Source organism: Lycium ferocissimum, unplaced genomic scaffold (genome assembly GCF_029784015.1).
Source record: "Lycium ferocissimum isolate CSIRO_LF1 unplaced genomic scaffold, AGI_CSIRO_Lferr_CH_V1 ctg13921, whole genome shotgun sequence".
Classification (NCBI taxonomy): Eukaryota; Viridiplantae; Streptophyta; class Magnoliopsida; order Solanales; family Solanaceae; genus Lycium; species Lycium ferocissimum.
In genome coordinates this window covers 8,964-23,544 of record NW_026715156.1, presented here as the reverse complement: position 1 = coordinate 23,544, position 14,581 = coordinate 8,964, and the positions used below count along the sequence as shown (strand labels likewise).

The following is a 14,581-nucleotide window of genomic DNA, read 5'->3' as shown; positions in this document are numbered from 1 at the left end:
CTCTATTTATATGCCTTTTTTTCCTAGAACATTATATTGTTATGTTTGTACATGTTTGTGTGTATGTGTGTGTGTGTGTTTTTTTTTTTTTTTTTTGCAGATTGAAAATAAGTGAGCAATGGGTTTATACGTAGATGCAATATTCCCCTATTTTTGTTTTTTTTGGTGATTTTATGATACTACTGTTTTTGGCGGATTTTTATGATTTCTGTTTGTGTTATTCTCTTCTTCTTTCTATTATTTTTGATCTCTAATGAGTATGAACTTTCTTAGATTGAAAACAGTTTTTCCAGGTGCACTAACTGATACCAATTATCTTCTGTTTCTTTTTTACACACTTTGTACTTCTCATTCAACTATCCTCTATTTCTATAGATAGTGTAAGTATGATTTTGTTGCTTAGCTATTAACAGTTAAGATTGAAATTGTATGAACAATAGTAAGTGAAGATGTTATTTACAATTAGTTTTTACCAAATTATCTTATATCTTTTCAATGAAAAGAATTAGTAAATGTTAAATTTCTCAATTGTCAAAAGAATTCACAATGAAATTGAAGCTTGAAAATGTCGTTCTATTCCCAGTTCTCACTCCTTTTTGTATGATATCATATGTAGAGTTCATAGGAAAATATAATAAAATCAATTAGCAATGTTTTTAGATTTTGTGAAATTTTAGTATAGTTTCGATGAATTTGAGGATGGAAACGAGTAGCTTTAGACTGGAGTTGTTGGTTACAAAGAATGGTGAAAGAAGAAAAAGAAAAGGTAAATACTCTTTATTTAAATGAATGAGCGAGGAAGCAAGAAAAAAAAGAGAAAAGAAAAGGGGAAAGAAAGGTAAAAAGAAAGAAAAAGATAGGCAAAAATTAATCGAACAAATTTCGTTTGTGTGCTTTCCTCCCCTTTCCTTATTACTTATGTATTAGAAGTTTTTGTTGATGTATTTTCCTTTTCGAAGATTTTTAAAAAGGAGAAAAAACTAAAATGTTACATTTGGAAGGTAGAGAAGAGAAGATAGATAGATGCTTAATATATTAGATGAACAAATGACAACTATATTTAAAAGTTATATGCATGTTGACATAAAGGTATTAAAACCCGTAAAATAAAATTAAAAAAGGAGAACTATGTTCAAACGAGTTCCACATATATAGATTTTGTTATTATATAAAAATTCAAGTATTTCTGGAAGATTAAAATTCCGACATTTTAAAAAATTAAAGTAAAAAGAATAAAACTAAGTGACAATAATAAAATGTTTTAGAACATAAAGTCTAATTCATCTGAATTTGAGGACTAAAACAGATTTAATATTTTTATTATTCAAATATTTTAAGAAAATTCACAAATTCGATAAGAGTCTCATAATCGCGCGAACCAATTCACTAGTACAAACGTATAATCCTATGCAACAATGGACTCCTAGATAATAGGATGCATTAGATTTGTACTTAAATAAACGTTATGACAAGACAAGTCAATATTTTCAAACCGAAAAAAAAAAGTGGATGAAAACTAATCGGCCAATAAATATCATCCGTGGTAGTCTTAGCTTTATTTATAACTAGTAAAATTATCCGCGCTTCGCACGATTATAAAATATTTTATTTAATTTAGAAAATAAACATTTTATGATATCTGTAGTGCTAAAATTAAAAATATTTTAAAGATTTTGTTAGCATTGAAATGACATAAAAGCTTCCGTTCGTAAAATTCGTGAAAATGTCGACTAATCCGCAGGCGTTGACGAATTATGATAGTAATTCTTTTCTTTCTGTTACTTCAAAAGTAGATGAAATCCAAATATAAAATTTGATTTTTGATTCATTTTATTGTTGATAATTAATTTTTGTAAATTTGAAACGCCTAAGAGTTTTGATTTTCTAAAATTGCTTTTTGCATCGTCAAAACCAATCTGTTTATTTTTGTAAATAAAGGAAAGAACTTCAATAAAAAATTGAACTATATGTCATATGTGTTTAATAAATTATTTTTCATTCGTATATGTAAAAAATTTGTTTAATTTATTTATATATAGATTTTAATTTTCAAAAGAAAATATGATTTTCCTTTATATATAAATATCTAAGTTTTTTTAAGTATAGAGTTAATTTTTTTCGTTTCATAATTTTAACATTCAAAAAACAATAAAAAGGTGACGAAAGGAAAGTGAATAAGCATAGCCGATCAATAGGCTCCAACTTTATGGAATCAAATTGCAGGGATCTCTTATCTAATTCTGCCTTCATTTCCTCTTCGCGTCTTTTCCCCTTACTTTCCTTTTTTCTTTTCATACCCATTCATTTCCCTGAAACAAATATCAAATCTGTATTTTTTTCTAAGAAATATGATGCATAATAAAAAGTGGGTACGTAACAAAGATGTTCAATGCATTAGTCAGTTAATTTTCTTTAAAATAATAAGTAATTGAAACTAAAGGGAAAAAGCAAAAAATGAGAATAGCACAAACAGGGCAGCTAAATTCAATTAAAGATTTGAACAGTGTGATATATGATGGAATGGACAAAGAGTCAAATCTAACCAAGTGCCGGATTCGCGTGACCTCGGGCTAGAAAACCGAGGTCGGTATCCTTTTGTTACGAGCTATCAAGAAACGCAAACGAAGTAAAGCTCAAGAACAGATGGAAACAGATGCTATATTCTTTTATGATTATTGATATGAATCCTTTCTCTCTTCTGTGTGCCAGCCCCTTTCATGAATGGAGGCCTCCCCTTTATATAGTAGAGGAATTTCAAACCTAGTACAATTCTAAATAAAGCAAGTAAATCTGGTGACAGCTGCGTCGCCGGGATTGACGCCGAAATATCCGGGTGAGGGCGGATATTTCGGTCTTCTGTTAATGGCAGTCGATCATCCTTCCGTTATCGCCTCGTACTGGCCCGACCTCGAGCTTCTCGATCCCGGTGAGGTGCTCGAGCTTCACCCGAGCATAATCATAACAACGGGAAACCGAGCGTACTCGTGTCCTCGGTTTTACCCGTATACAGATAGTCCCCCCATTTCCCGTGGCGCAGTTATTGACGACGGGGAATGGAACCTTTAAGTCAAACCTCACTCTGCCCAATGCTAGGTCATTATTAACCAGCCGCCAAATCTTTTTGGGGAATCCTCCTTGAATCAGAACTCTTGATACGCTACAGGATCCCAAAAATCTTCTTCTATATAAAGCCCATGCTTCCTTTCTTTCCCATGCGTCCATACTTCTTCAAATCTCACTTTTGTTTCTCCTTTAAGCCTACGTTAAGAAAAACATTCTACAACCATGGCGTACGTTCCATTACTGACCCAGGGTGAAGGTCAGTCTTCATTCATACCACCGGCTGGAACCGAAGGTCCAGACAGGGAGTTAGAATCTATTGCTGCGGGCATTGTCCCGTCGGGTTTTAGCTACGCGAATGACTGTAAAGTTCTTCACCATCTCGACCCGGTGGAGGATTTCGAATCTCTTATCGATGATAGCGCCATTACCACGGTTAGGGAAGATTGTCGTCTAGGCGCGGACGTTGACCTTCTCCCCGTCGGGGATGGTGTAAAAATAACTCATCATGTTCCTGGCTATTCGTTGTTGTATACGTACCCCTTTGCCATTGGGTTCGTCCTTCCCGTTCATAGGATAATCGAGGACTTCTGCCGTCGATATCGAGTATGTATCGGTCAGATAGCCCCTCAAATTTGGAGGCTTGTGTTCTGTATTGAGAAGTTAGCCAATGCGGCCGGGGTGGCTTTTACCCTCGACCACTTACTCCATTTATATGTACCTCGGGTGATCCGAGGGGGAATCGTTCAGTTGATTCCCAGGGGAAGCCGAAGTCTCATTGACCCCGAAGACGATTACGATAGAGGGTGGCTAAATCGATTTGTGATGATACGTACGGTTCAACTGCACCGCCCCTCTCCTGTCGATTTTCCCGAAGTGTGGAACCCTTCACCGACTCCAGTTGAGCCCGTGCTCGAGGCTGCTATCTTTGAGTGGGTGATTGCCCTTCTCAGGGCTTCTCGTAGCCTAGGGCGTTCTTGGAGAAGGATGGCACCCGAAGGGTGGAAAGGCAAGGATCACGGTAACTTCTTAACCCGAATGTTCCGACCTATATTCCTCTGTATCTTATCTTGACTTAATGTCTTTTGGTTTCCAGGACTTCGGTCGAGGAAGGCTCCCAGGGCGAGGTCAATGACCGAGGATGTGGCTCGGGGGAGGAGAACACATGCTCCATCGAGGCCACCCAGGAGTAGGGAGGCCGGCAGTTTTCCCATTGTTCATTCGGGGGTCGGATCTCGAGTCCGAACTCGCCATATCATGGGAACTCGCCGGGAGATGCCTTCGGGTGAACGCGCACCGGTGATTGTGCTTGACGAGGAAGATCTGCCTGAACCGGATATCCCCGGGTCGTCCGCCCCTGGTGCAAGTCGTGGGGACAACTAATCGGTATCATCAGTTACCACTGCATCCTGTGGCTATACTCGGAGATCTCATCCTCCGACTCATTAGTTCGAACCAGGATGTAGCCGTTTTATTTTCGTTTTCCGAATACCGGCCATAGAGTAGGGTTTTTCCTTGTTGTTTTTTTTTCTTTTTGATGTACTGATGTACCCGGCACGATCGGGTTTTTATGAAATGGGAAAAGAACTTTTGGAATCTTGCAACTGGTTCTTATTTGACTTTATCGAGCATTCCTCGTGTGGTGTTTCGTACTTAAACGTTTAGCACACGCCTTCGTTGTATTTTATCAATAATTGTTTATTCCATACTTTGAACGAACCCGGCGTGTCTTGCTCCTGCTTTGAATTTCGTAATTCATAAATATTCATTCCGTAACCGAGAATACGGTTAGTAGACTCGATCAGGGTCGGTTCGAAATAGCACCCTTTGCGAGATATTTACAAGCTTTCTCAAGATCATGGAGGGATTTGTTCGAAGATCCGACCTGGGTCTCTTCGGAATGTCGATCTGTTCGATCACGACCTGTCGGTTGAGCGGACGCCGTCCCGGTTGCTTCTCGCATACGCTTCTCATGATCAGATAGGATCAAAGTCCCATCCGTCACATCCGCCTGACACCGCCACGTGTCGGAACCCCGTTGGCTTTGAAAACGGTTGCAGAAGATTAACCGTCTCGGCCCCACTCTATAAAAGCGAGTTTCCCCTTTCTTTTTTCACTTTTCGATTTTTACCAAAGCAAATCTTTACCTTCGTTGTGCTCTGAGTTCTTCAATCTTCATATCTTCAAACCTCCAAACCTTCATACCTTCATATCTTCATCTCTTCTTCTTAAACACCGTTCCAATCTTCAAACATCTGTTTTTGGCATCTTTATCCCTCATATTTTCAAAATGACGGGCAAATCTTCAAAAACCAAGGCCGGTGAATCCTCCTCGGCTCCCAGACCTGAACCGCTGTTGTCCGACTTTGTTCCTCAGGATTACTCGACAGTTCGAGATTTCAAGGTTGAGAAACCTTCTCAGCAGGGGGATCGAGGTATCGACATATCTGAATATCTGTGCACGATACCCCCGAATAAACTCGAGCAAGTCAAAGAGGATTGTGGGTGGAAAGGAAAGGAGGTCGTTATTCCCGACCAAGACGAATCCATAACGACCCACATAGATGGGTATTTAAGCGTTTTTACCTATCCTTTCACCTTCACCACACTCGACCCGGTGGTGGTCGATTTCTGCATTTGGTATGAGGTCACCCTCGGCCAAATTCATCCATCATTTTGGAGGATTGTTGTGCTCCTCAGGCATTTCGCTACAAACGCGAATGTTCCGTTCACGGTGCCACACCTTCTCCGTTTGTACAGCCCCCGTGTCTTTAGAGGGGGAATGATTAAACTCTCCAAACGAGCCGCAAAAGCGCCCTTCTCCGGTCTAGACGAAGATAGGGATCGGGGCTGGCAAGGAAGGTATGTCCGAATCAGGACAGCGGACCTGATTCCCGCTGATAAATTACCATTTCCAGAGAAATGGAACCCAAAACGTAAGTTAGTTTATGTCGATGTGATTCGGCCATGTACCCGTACCAATCCTAACCCTTTCGTTTGTTTGTGTGTATGCAGCGCTAGTCCGAACCCTTAGTGCGGTTCCCAACCTCGACCAATGGATCGGGAAAATATGCTCCCAACTGACTTACGCCGAGCGCAACTGGAGGCGTTTATCCCGGTCCCGTTGGGAGGCCGGGACCCATGGTAAGCCTTCTCCTTAGAGTGTCATCCTTTCTGTCCTGTGCAGTACGCCATATTGGTTAAATAACAACTGATCTTCCCCTTTGCTTCACAGGATTATCAAAGGCCACCAGGATTCGAGGCCAGGAAACTGCTGAGGCCTCAGCCGACGAGCAAGACATCGAAGCTCCCGGTCAGGGAGATCTGATTGTAAGGAGGAAAAGAAAATCCTCTGAATCATCTCAAGCCCCGCCCCAGGCTAAGAAAAGATCGAGGGATGTCACTCGAGAGGCCTCATCGGAAGGGACCCCGGCCCGCGCTCTCGATGCGGATGTCGTCGGTCATCTATTGGATCATCCAGAAGACGATGATCAGGCTTGGGGTGGGCATCATTTTATCGACGAGATCCTCGAGCATGATTTACCTGGTTCTGCTGCAGTCACTCCACCGTTGGTGGAAAGCTCAAGCCGAACCCCGAGTAATATCTCGGGGTCGAAAGCTGGTACTTCTGCTCGAAGTGTTGAAAGACTGCCAGCCGCGGCTGCCGGATCGAGGGCAACTTCCTCGATGTCAGGTTCTAAGGTACCCACTATCCCGCCTTTGTACGGTATTGGCTCCGTCCTCCCGATACAAGCTGTGGCCTCATCTGAAATGATAATTTGCATACAGGATTCTCCGCCGCCATTGGTGGACATTCCTGCCGATGCTGCGAGAGCCAAAAGCGGGGTGACCGAGCGAAGGGCGACCGGTCACGGAGATTACGAAATACCGGCTCCGGGAATGTCGGGTTTCGAGCATCTGCGCATCCCTGTGGCTCAGCGTTTCGGGGTTAACTCAGGCCCCAGATTGGAGAAATCGTTTCCTGCCCCTAGTGTCGACCCGAGTCGGAAGAGGCTGATTACCTTTAAGGTGCCGGCCGATATGAACATGTTATCGGGTCCTGTTGGGATATCCAGCTATCTGTATCCTTTGGTGTCCCAAGAGGATCGACAGAAAATGGCCGAGGTTAGCGAATCGTGCCTGTTCAACGAGGCTCAGCACGCATTGAATCGGGTAATTCTTGACTTTGAATTCTCTTTACCCAAATTATTTAACTTTGATCGTCATTTTAATATCCGTTCTCTCTTCCCTTTTAGGCCTCCGTGCTTCACCATGCGAGTTTCCACCGGTTCAGGTTCGAAGTGGGTCGGCTCCAGGAGGAACTCGATATTAAGAGTCGGGAGGTGGACGAGCTCCTGGTCTTATATGAAAAGAAATTGGAACATATCTCGTCTCTCCCCGATTTCTCCCTCCTTAAATCGGAACTCGAAACGGCTCGGAGTGAAGCCGCCGAAGCCAAACGGGAACGTGACGAGTTGGGCCGAGAAGGTAAAGGCTTTCGAAATTTACAATAAGTCTTTAATAGCCGATGCTAACACCCTCACTTCTCAGGCCCGAGCGTATGTCAGCCAGATCGATCAACTCCGTTCAGAGCTCGATGGGATCAAACCCGAGCTTGATTCCCTCCACGAAGCAACCGTCGGTGCTGTGGCCGAGCGTGATATTCTCCGGGAGCAACTTCGGTCGGCGGAGGAGCAAATAAACAACCTTAGCTCATCACTTGCTTCGGCCGACGCGGAGAGGGATCAATTGGGCCAAGCCATCACCGATTTGCAGGTTGAGCATGGAAAGGCTCTCGATCAGCTCTCGGGTTACGACGACATGCTCGATCAGTATAAGGCCGACGTGACTGCCGCCGAAAAGGCCAGTGATCTTAGAGCTGAGTATGAGCGATGTTTGTCCCGTAGGATGACCCTCGAGGAGGTTCAAGCCACTGGTGTGGATCTGTCGAGTTTGATCGAGGAAGCAAGAAGGCTTGAAACAGAAGCGAAGGCTGCGTTCGATCCCGAGGATTCGGATGTTGACACCGATTCGGCCGATGGAGAGGCCGAGGAGTCTGGTGAAGAATAGTTTGGGGGCCTTGCGCCCCTCTTTTGTTTTTGAATACTTGTTTTGGGGCCACTGTCTGGGCCTTTGTAAATCTCGTTCTTTGTATATGAATGAACCGAAATTTGTATTTGACTTTGCAAGGTATTTTCCCGCTTCATTGTTTGCCTGGTTTATGTCTTTGTTATAATTTGCCATATTGCGGCCAACATAAAATTCGGACGGTAACGGCCCATGATCGGGCTTTGGTTCACGCTGTTGTTAGTCGCTGCTTTGTTCATAATTTAAGAGGCAGCCCCGATTGTGATAACTTCGCGTTTTTAGATCGTGGTCTTTGACCGTTTTTGGACCGTGGTCCTTAACTGTTTATGCCATAAGTTAGACCGTAGTCTTTAAGAACTGTTATGCAATAGTTTAGACCGTAGTCTTTAACTGTTATGCAATAGTTTAGACCGTAGTCTTTTAGACCGTAGTCTTTTGTTTTCGATGTTTGATAACATGGGATCCTTTTGACCGAAATAAGCTTTTTATTGAAGAAACCGGCCCGGGATACATTCGTAATTGTTGTCGTGGCAAGAACGAACTAAATGGACACGATTCGATCGATCGTTTGGTCCTTACATCTGATCCTATTGTTCAAGCCTCGGCTTTTACATATACATAGTTTCGACTTAACTCATGATATAGTAGTCCCCTAGTATTCGAGTTCGAAGTATGAGGGCTCGGGTACTACTCAATCGTATTATGCAGTCCCCGATTTTCGATCTCTGATCTATATTCGTAGCACGCTGTTCGGCGCTGCCTCATTAAAAACCTTGCCGAAAACCCACCTCGGGACAAAACGGTCGAAGGGAAAAAGAGTGCAGCACGTGCTTTCAGTCCTATGTTTATGACATTGGGGCAACCGATGTGTCCCTTTCGCTTCCCTCGGGCTGCATCCCTGCATGGTTAGGTCGAATAAAAGAAAAGGAAAGTTATTCATACCTTTAACAATAATATCGCTTCAGGTGTGCCACGTTCCAGTTATTTTTCAGCTGGTGTCCATCTTCATTTTCAAGCTGATAAGAACCCTTCCCGGTTATTCCAGTTACCCGGTATGGACCTTCCCAATTTGGAGCTAGTTTCCCTTCGTGAGGGTTCTTCGTATGGAGCGTGACTTTTCTCAGTACCAAGTCCCCAATTTGGAAATGTCTGAGGTTCGCCCTCCGATTATAGTACCTTTGCATCCTTTGCTTTTGTGCGGCTATCCGGATATGCGCAGCTTCCCTTCTTTCATCCACGAGATCCAAATTGACGGTCATCGCTACGTGGTTCGAGTTCTCGGTGGCATAACGGAATCTTAGGCTCGGCTCACCAACCTCAACGGGTATCAGGGCCTCGGCTCCATACACTAGGGAGAACGGAGTCTCCCCGGTGCTCGATCTTACCGTTGTGCGGTAGGCCCATAGAACTTCGGGCAGGACCTCCTTCCATCGGTGTTTGGAACCGGCCAGTCTCTTCTTTAAATTCTGCAATATGATTTTATTGGTAGACTCGGCCTGGCCATTCGCGCTTGGATGATATGGGGTTGATAAGATCTTCTTAATTTTGTACTCTTCAAAAAACTTGCTGACCTTGCTACCCACGAACTGTTTCCCGTTGTCACACGCGATCTCCGCCGGTACCCCAAATCGACAGATTATATGATCGTAGATGAAATCGATGACCTCTTTTTCCCTGACTTTCTCGAGTGCCTGTGCTTCGACCCACTTAGAGAAATAATCAGTCATAAGTAAGATAAATTGCGTCTTACCTGGAGCCCACGGGGCGGGGGGTCCCACTATGTCCATGCCCCATTTCATGAACGGCCATGGGGAGAGGACCGGATGCAGCTCCTCTCCGGGTTGATGTATGGACGGGGCGTGCCTCTGGCATTCGTTACATTTTTGAACGAAGGTTTTGGCGTCTCCATCCATCTCGTTCCAGTAGTATCCCGCTCTGATCAATTTGCGTACCAATGAATCGGCTCCCGCGTGGTTCCCACAAGTGCCCTCGTGAACTTCCCTTAGAACGTAGTCGGTTTCCCCTGGTCCTAGGCATCTGGCCAAGGGACCGTGGAATGATCTTCGGTACAACTGGCCATCGACCAAACAAAATCTAGCTGCCTTGGTTCGGAGGGCTCGTGATTCCTTGGCATCCGATGGTAACTTCCCTGTTTGGAGATAGTCTATGTATTTGTTCCTCCAATCCCAAGTGAGGCTAGTCGAGTTTACCTCGGCATGGCCGGTCTCTATGACTGATTTCGTTAACTGCACCACAGCTCCGGAGGAAAACCCTTCCGATTCGACCGAAGACCCCAGATTTGCCAGGGCGTCCGCTTCATTATTTTGATCACGGGGTACGTGCTCCAATGTCCACTCCTTAAACCGGCGAAGGACAACCTGCAATCTTTCTTGGTATCTCCGCATTCTGTCATCTTTGATTTCGAAGGTTCCGTTCGTTTGGTTGACCACCAGGAGAGAATCGCACTTGGCCTCTACGATCTCGGCTCCCAAACTTTTGGCCAGTTCTAAACCTGCAATCATAGCCTCGTACTCGGCTTCATTGTTAGTTAAATCAGCAGACCTTATAGATTGTCTTATTACGTCACCTGAGGGGGGTTTGAGAACGATCCCCAACCCGGACCCTTTCACATTGGATGCACCATCCGTATGAAGGGTCCAGACTCCCGTGCTAGTCCCCGAGGCAAGAAGCATTTCCTTATCGACCTCGGGGATCATGGCTGGTGCGAAATCGGCCACGAAATCTGCCAGTATTTGGGATTTGATTGCGGTTCGGGGTTTGTACTCAATATCATACCCGCTAATCTCTACAGCCCACTTTGCTAGTCGGCCTGAGAGTTCGGGTTTATGCATGACGTTCCTTAGGGGGTACGACGTTACAACACATATCGGATGACACTGAAAGTAAGGTTTCAATTTTCTAGATGCACTTAACAGAGCTAAAGCGAGTTTTTCCAAATGCGGATACCTGGTTTCGGGGTCACCGAGAGTTCTACTTACATAGTAAACCGGATACTGCGTTCCATTCTCTTCTCGAACCAGGACACCGCTTACCGCAATCTCGGACACCGCCAGGTATAAATACAACTGCTCGTGCGCCTTCGGTGTGTGGAGTAGAGGTGGACTTGATAAGTATCTTTTGAGTTCTGTCAAAGCCGTCTGACACTCGGGGGTCCATGCGAAGTCCGTCTTTTTCTTGAGCAACGAGAAAAAACGGTGACTCTTATCCGAGGATCTGGAGATGAATCGGCTTAGGGCGGCTATGCGTCCCGTTAACCTCTGTACCCCTTTGATGTCGTTTATCACAGTGATATCTTCGATTGCCTTTATTTTATCCGGGTTGATTTCGATTCCCCGATTTGACACCATGAAGCCGAGGAACTTACCCGATCCGACTCCGAAGGCGCATTTTTCCGGTTCGACTTCATTTGTATTTCCTTAATATCTTTGAAAGTCTCTGCAAAAATTTCAAATGGTCCTCTCGCTCGCGAGGGACTTAACGACCATGTCATCAATATAAACTTCCATGGATTTCCCTATTTGATGTTCAAACATTCGATTGACTAGGCGTTGATAGGTTGCACCGGCATTTTTTAGGCCGAAAGGCATTACATTATAACAATACGTGCCGAACCTAGTTATAAAAGAGGTTTTTTCTCGATCCTCCGGGTCCATTTGAATTTGGTTGTACCGGAATATGCATCAAGGAAACTCAGCGTGTCGTGACCCGCGGTAGCGTCGATCATGCGATCGATGCTGGGCAAAGGAAAAGAATCCTTCGGACAGGCTTTGTTTAGGTCTTTATAATCTACGCACATTCTAAACTTATTCCCCTTTTTAGGTACTACCACAACGTTAGCTAACCAATCCGGATATTTTACCTCTCGAATGGACCCTATATTAAGGAGCTTGGTTACCTCGTCTTTGACGAACGCATGCTTTACCTCGGGTTGCGGCCTTCGCTTTTGTTTGACCGGGGAAAAACTCGGATCCAAGCTCAGCTTGTGCGTTGTCACGTCCGGTGGGATACCTGTCATGTCTAAATGGGACCAAGCAAAACAGTCGGAGTTAATTTTAAGAAACTCAGTAAATTTATCCCTGAGTTCGGGCGTTAACCCCGTGCCCAGGTATACTTTCCTTTCTGGCAGATGGGCAAACAACGTCACTTGTTCGAGCTCTTCAACGGTGGACTTGGTGGCGTCAGAATCATCGGGCACCACAAAAGTTCTCGGTACTCCGAACTTTAACTCATCATCTAGTGTGTCCCCGTTCCGATCTTTCGAAGATTCCGGGATCGGGGTCTGTGATTGCTATTTGACATTCTTCCCTTCAGTCCGATCTGGAGCTTTTACGGTCTTAGCAGATTCTTCGACCGCGAACATTTCTTTTGCAGCCTGCTGTTCACCACGGACGGTTTTGATACCTTCTGGGGTCGGGAATTTCAACATCTGATGCATAGTCGAAGGGACCGCTCTTACGAGATGAATCCACGGTCGCCGACGGTGCATTATATCCCATATCACCTTCTCGTCACATAAAATTTCGTCTGTCGCGTAATTCCCGCCATGCTGATTGGTAGAGTGATCTCGCCTTTGGTCGTTTCGCATGCCATGTTGAATCCATTGAGGACTCGTATGGCAGGCACGATCTGATCTAGTAGCCCCAGCTGTTCGATGACTCTCCATCGGATGATATTAGCCGAGCTACCTGGATCAATCAGCACACGTTTAATTCTAACATTATTGACAAGGATAGAGATTACCAGTGCGTCATTATGTGGTTGGGCAATGCCTTCCATGTCCTCGTCATCGAACGTGATGGCACCATCGGGATCATCGCTTCGGACACGCTTTTCCCTCGTTATGGAGATCTTCGTGCGCTTCATCACTGGTCCCATGGGCACGTCGGTTCCACCCATGATCATGTGTATCACCTGATGAGGCTCTTCCGGTCTATCCGGCTTGTTGGAATCCAAGTTTTTAAAATGGGTTTTCGCTCGTTCACTCAAGAATTCTCGAAGATGCCCCAAATTGAACAGACGGGCCACCTCCTCCCTCAGCTGTCGACAATCTTCGGTCCGGTGGCCGTGAGTATGATGATACTTGCAAATAAGGCTTTTGTCCCGCTTCTCCGGGTCAGATTGGATGGGCCTCGGATGCCTTGTTTCTTTGTTTCGGCTAACGGCCGCCGCTAAAGTTGCTACATCGACGCAAAAGTTGTACTCGGATAACCTTGGAATCTCTCTGTTCCCCGAAATTCTTTCGACAGCGTTTTTGTTTACCAACCCACGGTTGTTTGGACCTCGGTCGCTCCTTCGGTCATTTCTCCTATCAATTTTGCCCGATTCAGTGTTACGCCCATTTCCTCTTCGATCGAGCGGATACGGCTGGTACCTGTCATAGGACGATCTGGAATCTCGATCCACCACTCTCCTTGTACGATCAGTTCCTTTACTAGAATGCCACGACACTGAAGCGGCCCTCAAAATCTTATCGTCTTCGACTCTTATTTTCGACTGATATCTGTTATGCACATCAGCCCAGGCGATTGCCGGGTACTCTATCAAGTTTTGTTTCAGTTCCATTGAGGTGATCGAGCTCCTCGAATTGAGCCCTTGGGTGAAAGCCTGAACGGCCCAATCGTCCGTAACTGGTGGCAAGTCCATGCGCTCCATTTGAAATCGAGCCACGAACTCGCGGAGGGTCTCGTCGTCTCGTTGCTTGACGTTGAATAGATCTGACTTTCGGGTTTCGACCTTGATAGCCCCGGCATGGGCCTTAACGAAAGCATCAGCAAGCATGGCAAATGAATCAATCGAGTGCTCGGGCAAGTTATGATACCAAATCATAGCTCCCTTCGACAGGGTTTCTCCGAATTTCTTAAGTAGCACCGATTCCCGTTCATCATCGGCGAGATCGTTGCCCTTGATAGCGTATGTATATGCAGTTACATGCTCATTCGGGTCTGTTGTCCCGTTGTACTTCGGGATATCGGGCATGCGAAACCTTTTGGGGATTTTCATCGGCGCCGCGCTTGGCGGGAATGGCATTTGAACGAACTTTTTTGAATCCGGCCCCTTCAACACCGGCGGAGCCCCCGGTATTTGATCGACCCTCGAATTATAGTTCTCCACCTTCTTATCGTTCGCCTCTATCTTCTTTTCACCGGATTCAACTCGTTTGGTCAATTCCTCGAGCATTCTTTTCAATTCGATATTTTGCCCGAGGAGTCCATCGTTACCCCGCGAGACACCTTTCCTCCGTATCCTGGGTCGGTTCGATGGAGCAACATCGGGTGCACGATTCGATTTTGCAATTGCACTATGATCTCTTGCGGGCACCGCAACCGAGCCATGGCCATATCTAATCGGTTCGGAGGCGCTGCAAAGATGGCCCCGTTATCCTCACCGACCGGAATGTTTCCCACCGATGAAC

The 14,581-nt window shown here is 45.1% G+C and overlaps 1 protein-coding gene across 1 annotated transcript; it reads right to left on the bottom strand.

Annotated features, from left to right (window-relative positions):
• Window positions 1–12,666: 12,666 nt before the first annotated feature.
• Window positions 12,667–14,346, bottom strand: LOC132042182 (uncharacterized). Its single transcript, XM_059432795.1, has one exon. The coding sequence runs from the start codon at window positions 14,344–14,346 to the stop codon at window positions 12,667–12,669; it is 1,680 nt and encodes a 559-aa protein (XP_059288778.1).
• Between the last annotated feature and the right edge of the window lie 235 nt (window positions 14,347–14,581).